General features: G+C 56.6%; 1 protein-coding gene across 1 annotated transcript in view; it reads left to right on the forward strand.

Annotated features, from left to right (window-relative positions):
* Vstm2l (V-set and transmembrane domain containing 2 like) overlaps positions 1–11,670 on the forward strand; it is a 25,016-nt gene extending 13,346 nt beyond the window's left edge. The window contains exons 2-4 of the mRNA XM_048347464.1: positions 3,187–3,356; positions 4,180–4,230; positions 11,355–11,670. Of these exons, the coding sequence (XP_048203421.1) occupies positions 3,187–3,356; positions 4,180–4,230; positions 11,355–11,630 (497 nt within the window). The 3' untranslated portion in view covers positions 11,631–11,670. The remainder of the gene's footprint in view (positions 1–3,186; positions 3,357–4,179; positions 4,231–11,354) is intronic.
* The last annotated feature ends 492 nt before the right edge of the window (positions 11,671–12,162 follow it).

Raw genomic sequence — 12,162 nt, forward strand, 5'->3', positions numbered from 1 at the left:
ATAGCTCATGCTGGAAACCCCAGAAATGGATGCCGAGGGCTTGAGCACAGCACCTGGTGAGAGACAGTGGTCTAGATTTCTTCCAGATGATTAGTATCTCATTTGCTCATCGGAGTTCTCTGCAGGGGAGGGGAGGGCAGAGCCTCCCCTAGCATTCTCTGTCTCTGGAGAGCAAGATGCAGAGGGGGAGCCTGCTTGACCAGAGAAGCCAGCACTTGACCGGAGAAGTCAGAGCCTGGTGATGGTTGCTGCTCAGAACGCAGCTCTGTGTGAATTTGGGATCTCTCCTTCAAGCATCCCACTGTGCCGAGGGGGACTTAAAGCCCAAGCAGAGCTCTGGGCCTCCCTCTGCCACCTTTGTTCTCACGCCTTTCTGCTGCTTCCTGCTTCTGCTCCCAGTTCTCACCCAGCCTTCGCTCCCTGCTCATTTGTCTCCTCTCTGAAGCCTTCCCAGATTGTCACCGTGCGCAAGTGCAAGTGGACCCCCTTCCCGACACCCTAGGACATTGGAGGTTGAGCTGATGAGGCCCTAAGGAAGGGGTCCTCATCCCCTTCCTTCCTAGGCCATTCCTGGCAAGTGTGAGTGGGACAGAGAAACCCAGGACCATCAGTTCCTCTGGCTCCACGAGGTCATGGAAACTAGTCCTCTCTCTGATCAACCCCCTCCCTGCTCCGGAGGACTTGCCTTACTGGGGCTGAGGCCAGTGCCATCTCCTCTGGTTACTTCCCTGGCTTGCCAGGCCTTTGCTGTCAATGCTACCCACTGTCTCCCATCCCACCGGACTCTACAATATTCTGCATTAGACTATTCCCTTCAAGAAAGAGCTCCACAAGCAAAGAGCCTCAGGGATACTTTGGGAAGAGCGAGGTTTGAGAGTCAGGCAGACACAGGTGCAAATCCTGAATGCTACAGGACTGTCAAAGGTGGCTCTCCTGTGCTGGGCTGTGGCTCCTTCCTCTGAGCCAGGCTAGGGGTTGGCACCTGAGACTGGCAGGTTGCCACCTGCTGGAAATTAATCAGCATGTGAGTCCTCAGAGCACTGGGAATGTGGGTCTAAACCCAGCCTGCTGAAGCATGTAAAATACGCTCTGATTTCACCACTCAGCATGGAAAAAAAAAGAATGTAAAATGTCTCAGTAATTTTTTATTACATGTTAAAATAATAATTTTTGATCCTTCGCTTAAATAAAATTATTAACATTAGTTTCATTTTTTAAGTTTCTTTTTTCACGTGGCTGCTAGAAAATGAAGTGCCCCTCTGCATTCTGCAGTGGCTTTCATTCCTCCATTTGTGACTCCGCTGGCCAGTGTGGCTCTAGATGGCCATCACTGGAGACCCCGTGGGTTGCTGGCTGAGTGGTGAGGTCTGCCCTGAGCTTTGGCCCACTCCAAGCTGCCATGGTATCAGGTTATCGAGCCCAGGAACTGACCATACTCTGCCTTCTCTGGCCTGACTCTGTGCTGTCAGTGAGCTCTGTGTGGCTGGTAGTCTGTGTGTCTACAGTGACAAGGTATATGCCAGGAGGTGACAGACATCAGATTTATTGGGTGATCAGCAAAGTTGCCAGGCATTTTTTTCTGGGGTGAGAATTTCTCCTGAAAAGAGAAAGGAAGAAGAGCACCTGTAATCCTAGCTACCCAGGAGCTGAAGTCTGAGGATCATGGTTCGAAGCCAGCTGGGGCAGGAAAGTCCGTGAGACTCTTATTTCCAATTAACCACCAGAAAACCAGAAGTGGCGCTGTGGCTCAAAGTGGTAGAACACTATCCTTGAGCAAAAGAGCTCAGAGACAGTGCCCTGAATTCAAGCTCCATGATTGACAGAGAAACAGGCAGACAGAATTCTTTTTTTTTTTAGTTTTATATTTACTTTTATTTGACGCTTTTTTTTTTTTTTTGCCAGTCCTGGGCCTTGAACTCAGGGCTTGAGCACTGTCCCTGGCTTCTTTTTGCTCAAGGCTGGTACTCTGCCACTTGAGCCACAGCGCCACTTCTGGCCGTTTTCTGTATATGTGGTGCTGGGGAATTGAACCCAGGGCTTCATGTATACGAGGCAAGCACTCTTGTCGCTAGGCCATATCCGTAGCCCCCAGAATTCTGATTACATCTCGGAACAATATTCGTTTAAGGAAACAGAATGCATGGGAGGGAAGGACTAGGCCACATAGGGGGGACTGGTGTTCTCATGCAGCTGTCTGACTGGGGGCCAATGTCATTGGGCTCCTGCTAGCCTGGGGAACTGCCGGTCCTGGAACTTGATGGAGAGCTGGGCCTTGGACGGGGAGAAGGTGGGAAGGGTGCAGGGCAGCTGCCAAGTCTCCCTGAACCCCCGGAGGATCAAATACCCCTCCTTCAGCCACCAGAGCACTTTTCTGTGAGGACTCAGTGCCCTAGGGAGCAGCCACCACCAATGACCACGTGATGGACTACCTAGATGCAGGCTACCCAATGAGGGGCTGTCTCTCAGAGGAGGTGATCTCAAGTTAAGCTTGTCTATCTCAAGGAACCAAATGGGCAAAGAAAGGCCAAGGGAAAGACAGGAGACAGCTGGCACAAATGGGAGGGCCAGACAGGGTCCTAGGGCAGGGGAACAGGCTGGCCATGAGGAGGCTGGGGCAAACCTGGGGGAGTGACAGCTCGTCAGGCCTCTGAGGCCAGGTGGGATTTGGCTTTATAAAGATGGTGCTGGCTCCTTTGCCCTGGCGCTGCCCACGAGGGAAACTGGGTGGCAGTGACTTTAGAATCTAGAAGAAGTGAGGAGACTGGAAGCCTTTTCCTGGTCTCCTGGCCTGGCTCCTTCCAATCCCGCCTTCCTCTGACCCAACCCTCTCCTGCAAGGGTCCCCAGTGCATCCCCGGGCTCTGGGACAGAGGGCTAGCCCATGACCTGGGGCTCAGGCTAGCTCATCACCCTGCCCCACACCATTAGCCCTGTCCCTGCCTTTCCAACTTCTTGTTGCTCCGCCCCCGGGTCTTTAGCCCCATCCTCAACATCAAGCTCCGCCCACACATTCTGTACTTGCATCCTGTCACTAGCCCCACCCCCATACACTAGCCCCGCCCCTCCACCGCACTCTTGCAGCCTCTCATTTGCCCTGCCCCACTCTCAGGCCACGCCCCCACACCGTGAGCCCCGCCCCTCCCATCTCGGCCGTGCCCTGAGCCCCGCCTCCCCGTTTCTCGTGCAGCACTGTTCACAGAGACGCCCCACGACATGACCGCGCGGACCGGCGAGGACGTGGAGATGGCCTGTTCCTTCCGAGGCAGCGGTTCCCCTTCCTACTCCCTGGAGATCCAGTGGTGGTACGTGCGGAGCCACCGGGACTGGGCTGACAAGCAGGCCTGGGCCTCCAACCAGGTAACTGGCCTGGGGGCGGCCGAGTGGGCTGAGGAAACCCTGCCCGGGTGGGGGCTCTGCCCCTCGGCTACCGGTGAGAGGGATATACATGTTCTCCCCAGCCTGGCCCCTTCCCTCCCTGCTTCTCTGCATTGGACAGACAATGCCCAGAATTCAGGCTTATTCTTACAAGTGGCAGAGGCGAAGCTAAGTTGAGCCCCTAGATGGCCAGGGCAAGAAGGGCCTCCAGAAAGGAGGTGCTCCCATCTGTGCCAGGCAGAGAAGCCAGCCCCAGGGCAGGGGACAGAAAGGATCTTGTCATTCACTTCTCGCCCCTTGTCCAGGCTGCCAGTGCAGGGGTCTGTTCTGCCCACCCAGAGCAGGCAGCCTTGTGGCTGAGTTCATTCCCAGGCCCTCAGGCCCGTGTGCAGGCAACTCACTGCACACACACACACACACACACACACACACACACCACACATCCCAATAGCCTTGTGAATCTGAATGCACTGCTCCTATGGTCAGTTGGGTGTGTACCTCCTTTGTCTTCTTCTGCTCCGTCCTCCTTTCACCGTCCTGAGGGGACAGGGGTGAGGGACCCCCATCTCCAAACCTTACAGCTCCTGAGCACCTTCTATTAGAGCTAGGATCTTTTGATATTTATTGTCTTTTTTTTTAATCAACATGTATTAAATGTACGATTAATGGGGCTCAGCCTGTCATCTCCACATATGCACAGTGCATGCACTGATCAACTCCGACTGCCCTTTACCCCGATCTTAACTGTTATCACCCGCCCCCGCCCTGCGCTAACACTTTGTCTCTGCCCCTCCCCTCCCAACAGCTGAAAGCATCTCCACAGGAAGACGCAGGAAAGGACGCCACCAAAATAAGTGTGAGTTTTCATAATGACTTCTTGCAAGGGCTCTAATAGAGGATGCAGGTGTAACTTTAAAGCAAATATTTGGGGGGACCGTTTCCACAGGGAACTTGGGCAAGAAGGTGGAGGAGGGATAAAAGGAGAAGAAGGGGGCAGGAGAGAGAGAAAGCTAGAGTTTTATTTTTAAGCTAGGGATTTTTCAAGTTCCTTGAATGACAGGCACACACAACAGGGAGAGAAGATGCATGCTTTCCTGGGGGGCCGAGGCCAAGGCCGCCTCTGTGCCTCATGGTTCTCAGCAGCAATTTTCATCTGAGGCGCTGCCAAGGTCTAAGGAGACTGACAGGGCTTCCCCTTTGGACGTCATGAGCGACACCTACAGCATCTCAGTTCCTAGGTCCCTCTGGTGGTTGTTCCTGTCCAGATAGGGGTCAGCAGGGGGAGATGAGGACATGAAGGGCAGTTAGACACAGAGGTCACAGAATAGACACCAGGCAACGTAGGGGTGTCGGGGCTGAACAGGAGGTGAGCAGGTGAGAGAGTGGGGTGCTTTGAAGTATCATAGCTCAGTGGCTGGGAACTGCGGAATCCAGCCATTTTCATCCCAGGACAGCCCACAGATAAGGCAAGCAGGTAGAAGTCGGTCTGCTGTGCTACCATGTCTCACTCCTCCAGCCCTCGCTCCTGTGATTGTGTTTGTGGCTCCAGGAGCGGCTCAGGCAGAAGAGAAAATTATCTAATTGATTTAGAGGACTATAATTCCAGCTGCTGGTCCCCCGTGAGGGGAATGCCATGATGCTAATTAGCTAAACAACATTGAGTGCGCTTGGAGTGAGTGTGCATCACCCCAGCTGTACCCCACATCAGATGGGGCTCTGCGGTCTGGCAGGAAATGCACAGACAGGCACAGGTCCAGCCCCTCGGGCAGATAGCCAGCACCTTTACGCCAGCCCACACCTGGAGTTCTTGGGGTCCTGGGAGAAGATGAAATTTTTCTCCTCAGCCTTCAGAGCTCTGCCCACACTGCACTTGGGGCTCATTCTGTCTGCTTGACCACACTGTCCTTCTATCCCAATCCTGCAGCCTCACTGCCTTCCCATCTCCTCCCACCCCTGGGCCTATGCCTAGGAAGCTGTTCTCTCTCTCTCTCTCCCTCTCTCTCTCTCTCTCTCTCTCTTACACACACACACACACACACACACACACAACATATCTATCAACACTTCACTGTGACCCAGCATGTGTCCCAGCCTGCACCGGGATACGTACAGGTGACAGAAGTCTGTGATGGATCTCACGTGGGAATACACTAAACTGTGGGATTCAGGTCCGGTCTCTATAGGGGAAACTGAGTCAAGCAGGGAACCAGGTAAAGATGCCAGCACAGAAGCCCCGGCTACTACATTTTAACCATTAAGGTGTCATTTGACCTTTTGAAAAATAGTATGTAAACCAAATAACCCAATGCCCCAGGTGGGCAGAGACAGGACTGGGGCAGGGGATGGGGTCTGAGGACCTGCTTGGGAGGGGCGGGGCAGCGAGGACCCTGCCTCCTCCCTAGGTTTCCGTTTCACCTGGTAGCCATTTCTCAGGCAGGTAAGAAAACACTTGGGAGCCGTGTGGCTGGCAGTGGGTATTACCTAGCCTGGAACTTGTTAACAAGAATTTGTGAACCCCAAGGCTCCTTTCGGGATGTGTGTGTGTAGGGGGAGATGGTGACGCATGTCAATGTCATTTATATGCAATAATACTAATAGTAATACAGTGATAATACAGCAGTTCACATTATCGGGTACTTGCCATATGTCAGGAGCCTTGCCTAGCACTCAACATGAATTAACTCAGCTGGGGGGGAGGGGGGGTGGGCCCAGGGAGAGACCCCTGGCCAGGCCGTGCCTCCTGGGGTGTCCCTGCATGTTCAGCCTGCTCCTGTAAGAGGCCCTCAGAGGCTTGGAATGTGGCTTAGTGGCAGAGTGCTTGCCTAGCATGCATGAAGCCCTGGGTTCGATTCCTCAGTACCTCATAAGCAGAAAAAGCAGGAAGTGGCGCTGTGGCTCAAGTAGTAGAGTGCGAGGCTTGAGCAAAAACAGTTCAGGGACAGTGCCCAGGTCCTGAGTTCAAGCTCTAGGACTGGAAAAAAAAAAAAAAAGAGGGCCTCAGCCAGGGGCTGTGAACACCCTGCTGCCTCTTGGCTGTGTTCATGTTCTTGAAAGGCTTTCTCTAGATCTGCAGTCCTTCTCATTGTAGTCTGAGTTCATTTTCTCCTCGCCAGTTTTGGAAGTGTGACTTTGGGCATTGTTCCTGAGATTTTTGTGCTCAAGGCTGGTGCTCTACCACTTTGAGACATGGGCCACTTCTGGTTTTTCTGGTGATAAGAGTTTCATGGACTTTCCTGCCTGGGCTGGCTTTGAACCAAAATCTCCTCAGATCTCAGCCTCCTGAGTAGCTTGGATTACAGGCATGAACCACCTGTGCCTGGCTTTGGCTTCTCCATTCATTCATTCATTCATTCATTCATAGTGGTTGGCACTGGAAATTAAACTCAGCCTTACACTTACTAGGCAAGTGCTGTACCATTTGAGCCATACTCCTAGTCCACTTTTGTTTTTAGCTTATTTTCCAAATAGGGTCTTATGCTTTCCCTCAGGTTAGCCTTGATCTCCCAAATTGCCCTACCTCTACTTCCTGAGTAGCTGGGATTACAGAAGGGTCCCACCATGCCCAGCCCCCAGTTCCTAATTTTAAGCAGCTTCGCAGGACATTTTCATCACCACCAGATGAGGGCGGGCCACTGCGAGCCTCGCCCTGCCCCTGGATGCCCCCAGACCGGTATGAGAGATGAGAATGTAGTCCGACCCTCGAAGGTGATGAAAAGGTGGCCATCGAAGGGGAGGAGAGCTACAAGGGAGGGTGGGGGAAGCGCCTTGGCCTGGGCTAAGCAGGCCTGGGCAAGGGGTGAGGCCTGGTGTCTAGCACAGCAGGTAGGAAGAAGCTTGAGGCTTGGGGGAGTGGGGGGGGGGGGACCTGGGAGGCTGAGTGAGGAGCTGGGCAGATGCTGGGGGTAGGGGTGGGGATTCAGGGTCCTGGAGAGCAGGAGAGGGGCCTGTGGTGGGGATTGTTGTCTGTTGAAAGGACAACAGAAATAACGCCATGACAGGGCTGGGCTGTGCCTATGAGGCCTGCTGGGGCCCAAGTCTAGAGAGACCTGGAGGGAAGGCATGTACAGCCAGAGTGTGTGTGGGGGGGGGAGGGCTTCTAATGGAGGCTCAGAGCCCAGCCTGGCCCAGGGAAGGGACTGTCTCTCCCCCTCCTCCCCACTCTTGCCTCTCCTGGGGCCACCACCTCCACGGAGAGGCGCCTTGTAGGCATAGCAGGCACAGAAAGGCCCCCTGACCCATCCTGGCAGGGCTGGAAGAGCCAGCTCAGGGGTGTCCGGGCCATGGGGTGAGCAGGAGGAGGCTGGGCGCATCTCTTTCAGCGTAATTAGGTGCTTAATTGCACCTCTGAAGGCCTGTCGATGCCTGTGCGGGCGATTATGATTTACAGCCAGGCCGCCCTGCGCCCTGCGGGGGTTGCCTCTCTAGGTCGCCTCTCTTCTGGTCTCCCTAGTCACCCTGCAGAGCGGAGTCAAAGGTTCTCTGCATAACTGGTGAATAATGGAACCCAGCACCTGCCACCCCCCAAAAAGCTGCTGTGCAAGGTGGGGCCTCTTAGGAGGTACTGGGTTGGGTTCCCCCAGATGCCTGATGCATAATAAGGGCCTGGCAACTAGGTAGAAGAGCTACATGGCTTCTCTTTATAGACTCTTCCCGAGAAGAGGGGCCAGGCCTGGTCTCTGTCACCAGCTGGTGGCTCTCCTTGAGTCTCCCTTTGTGTGTGCGTGTGTGTGTGTGTGTGTGTGTGTGTGTGTGTGTGTGTGTGTGTTGGTCCTGGGGCTTGAACTCAGGGCCTGGGGGCTGTCTCTTAGCTTTTCTTTTTGGACTAAGGGCTGATGTTCTTCTGCCCCTTGAGCCACAGCTCCCCTTCTAGCTTTTTGGTGGCTAATGGAATGGATATAAGCGTCTCGCACACTTTCCTGCCTGGATTTGTCTCAAATCTCAACCTCCTGAGCAGCTAGGATTCCAGGCATGCCCCCGCCCCCATGCCTGGCAGAACCTTGCTTTTCACCCAGGCAGTGCAGTCCTCCCAGCCCCCATCCCAGGGTCATGGCGAGGCCTCCGTGACCTGCTGAGGTCTGGTTTCTTCCCCTCCCCACCCTGGAGCCCTCCATCCGAGATGGAGTCTACCCACACGCTGCTGCAGCTGCTGTGTTGTCCCTCCTGTGCCTCTTACAGATGATGCCCAGAGCAGAGCGAGCATGGGTCGGGCAACCTTGCCCTCCATTTGCCCTCTGCACCAGGCCATCGGTTCTGGTGGGCCTCACCAGCTCTGGCTTGCTCATAGCTTTGTCCAAACTGTGCCCAGCTCAGAGCAGGCCTTCTGCAAGTGCTGAATGAATGGATGAAGGCAGCTGGAAAGATGGAGGCCCGGGAGCTGAGAGCCCACCCCGGAGGGCTGCCCAACCTCTCCTGGTCAGCTGGCCTTGGGAAGGCCACATCTGTCTGGGTGGCAGGTGAAGGAGCCGCCGGTCTGGGTAGGCACAGGCCTCAAGCCCCTCTGTGGACCCGAGGGCAGGGTGCGTGGGGCGTGGGGCGCTCTCTCCCTCCCAGCGGCGGCTCCCAGCGCTTCGCATTATTACTCCATTAGCGCCTTGTAGGGTTGACAAATGAAGGATAATTAATATCCGTGAGGGAAACAGATGTTGAGGTAATTCGCTCCCGCTGCGCATTTGCAATGGCACCTCCTAACCCGCCCGAGAGTGGAGCGGAGCGCGGCAGGATGGCAGGCCCTCTCTGTGCCCTTGGTCAGGGTGAAGGAGTCAGGGGAAAGGATGGGCACCTGCTGGACGGGGCACCTGGTGCTTGGCCCCTAGGCTAATACAGCAGCTGGGAGTTTCTTCCTGCTTACCATTGGGAAGTTCTGCTTGAGTCTCACCTTGGTGCCTCTCACTGTACCATGAGCACATGCTTCTCTGCTTCATGAGGGGTGATGACCAGCAGGAAGCGCTGTAGAGGGAAGGGTGGGCCAGGTTCCCTGGCACTGCCTACCAACCCCTGTCTTCTGGATCCCGAGAGAGCCCAGGGCCCTGCCAGCATGGGGGGACCCTCTGTGCATTTATCGCACTGTTTGCAGGGGACGGTGCATGAATCCAGCCCAGGCCCCAGCCTGACTCGAGGGTCCTGGGTGGGTCTCGTCTCCCTCTGGAGCTTCAGTGTCACTATCTGGGAAGTGGGTACACTTGTGTGTTTGTGCCCTGATGTGAGAAGCCTGGTGTCTGAGCCAGAAGAGAGGGGAGGGGGGAGTCCTCTCACTTCACAAATGGCCATCTTCTCATGGGGGTCTTCCCGCGGGGGGACCTGCAGGGGCCCCTTCCGGGGCCCAGAGCTGGGTCTTCCTTGGAGTTGAGGCTTGACAGGAATGGGCTACCTCGTGGTCACGCTCAAGCCGGGGTCCAGTAGAGCCCAGGGGCAGGGTCTGGAGTGCCCAAGCGGCCGGCTGGTGTGAGACCACAGGACAGAGCTGCTCCTGAAGGGCGATCCCCTCGGGAAGGGCGGTCCCCCCCCCCCCCCCCGCAAGGGCCGTCCCCTCGGGAAGGGCGGTCCCCTCGACCAGCTTGCCTGGCCCTGTATCTTACATAACTATCTAAGTGCCTTTTCTCTTTGAATTGAAAAAACAAAACAAATCCCAGCAGGGTTCCGTGCGTGGCAGATTTATTTATAAGAGCGCTAATCTGGAAACAAGAGGTGACGGTGCAGACAAGTTGCGCGGTGGTCACCCAGTGGAATACTACACGGCAATCAACAGAGCCAGCAGCCGCGTGCACGTGGCGTGAAGGAATCTCACAGATACTGTGTTGTGTGAGAGAGCCCGCCCCCATCAGAGAGTTCCAGAAGAGGAAGGACTATCTATGGAGACAGAAGTGGGAAGTGGGGCAGGGGTGGGGATAAGTGCTGGTGAGGAAAGAGCAAGGCCAGACTCCAGGAGGCTGTCAGTGCCCTGTGCCTCTCCCTGTGTGGCAGTGACACACGCATGTGAAGTGTCATCAGGCTGGCTGTGCCTGAGTGTGTACACAATCTAAACTTCAATTTGAAAATGAAAATGAGAAAACCTGATCAAGGGCTGGACCTCCTGGCAGCTGGACCGCATAGTGAGACCGTCTCCAAAATAAACACATAAACAAACAAATGAAACTAATAAGCCAGTAAACATCCAGGGTTTGCTGGGCGCCGGTGGCGCACACCTGGAATCCTAGCTACTCAGGAGGTTGGTTGGGATCTGAGGATCACAGTTCAAAGCCAGCCTAGGCACAAAAGTCCATGAGACCCTTATCTCCAATGAACCACCAGAAAACTGGAAGTGGCGCTGTGGTTCAAAGGGATAGAGCACTAGCTTTGAGCCAAAGAGCTCAGGGAGAGCACCTAGGCTGAGTTCAAACCCCATGACCAGAAGAAAAAGAAAAAAAAAAAATCCAGAGGTTTAAAAAAGCACTCTTGCTCAACCCTAGTGGAATTAGCAGTTCACAACATCCTGATACTTGTCACTGACTTTTATTTATTTGCAGCGCTGGGGTTTGAACTCACGGTCTTGAGCTTGCCAGGCAGCCACTCTTCCACCTGAGCCTCAGCCCTGTTTTCGCCTTGATTAGTTCTCAAGCAGAGTCTCTTTTTTTTTTTTTTTGCTAGGGGCCAGCCTCAGCCTGTGATCCTCTTCCTTAGGCCTCCCATGCAGCTAGGATTAGAGACTCTAGGTGGCTGTCCCCAGGCCCAGCATGGGCCTGTATGTTAGGAAGCCTGCTAGGTTCCTTCCTGTGTCATCTTCAGGACATGGCGTGGGGGGAGGCGGGGCCCCTCCTGGGTGTCTGTGATGTGGGCTCCGGTCGGGCCTCTGGCCGGCAGGGCAACCCTTCCACCGACCTCGCCGGATCCCGCCGGATCCCGCCGGTGGGCATCCGTGTGCCTCGCGTCGTGCCCGGGGGCCCCGGGGGCCCCGGTGGCCCCGGCCCCCCCGCCCGCCGCTCACGGCCTCTCTGTCGCCCCCAGGTGGTCAAGGTGGTCGGCAGCAACATCTCCCACAAGCTGCGGCTGTCCCGGGTGAAGCCCACGGACGAGGGCACCTACGAGTGCCGGGTCATCGACTTCAGCGACGGCAAGGCCCGGCACCACAAGGTCAAGGCCTACCTGCGGGTGCAGCCCGGAGAGAACTCGGTCCTGCACCTGCCCGAGGCGCCCCCGGCCGCGCCCGCCCCGCCGCCGCCGCCCAAGCCGGGCAAGGAGCTGCGCAAGCGCTCGCTGGACCAGGAGGCCTGCAGCCTGTAACAGGGACGCGCGCCCGCCCGGGAGGGGGGGGTCCCCGCCCCCACCAGGGTCCCCCGTGCATGAGGAGCCCGGGCCTCCGGGGCCGCTCGTGCGGCCGCCTCCCCGCCCCGGGCCGCCCGGGGCCGCCCGGCCCTCTGCCCGCCTCCCCTCCCAGCGCATGTTCGCCACCCCCACCCCACCCCCGGCCCCTCACTTGCAGATCCCCCCGGGGTGACTCGGCTCAGAGCAGGTGGCCCCGGGCTCCGGGAACGACCGAGGCCCGGGCCGCCGCCCCCTCTCCCCGTCCGCCACCGGCTCCAGCGGGGTCCCGTGTTTTGCTTTTGCTTGCTTGTCCTTCCGTCCAGCCCGGAGCCGGGCGTCCCCGCCTCGGCCTCCTCCTTCCTGCTACCCCCGCCTGGGCCTAGCGGGGTGGACGGCACCCCTCCCCGACGTCGGACTCGAGTCCTCTGACAACCCTCCCCCTCCCCGCCGCCCCCACGAGGGACGGCATCCGAGCCCCCAGGACAGCCTTTCCGGGGCGAGGGCGGCGGGG

The sequence above is a fragment of the Perognathus longimembris genome, chromosome 6 (assembly GCF_023159225.1).
Source record: "Perognathus longimembris pacificus isolate PPM17 chromosome 6, ASM2315922v1, whole genome shotgun sequence".
In the NCBI taxonomy this organism is placed as follows: domain Eukaryota; kingdom Metazoa; phylum Chordata; class Mammalia; order Rodentia; family Heteromyidae; genus Perognathus; species Perognathus longimembris.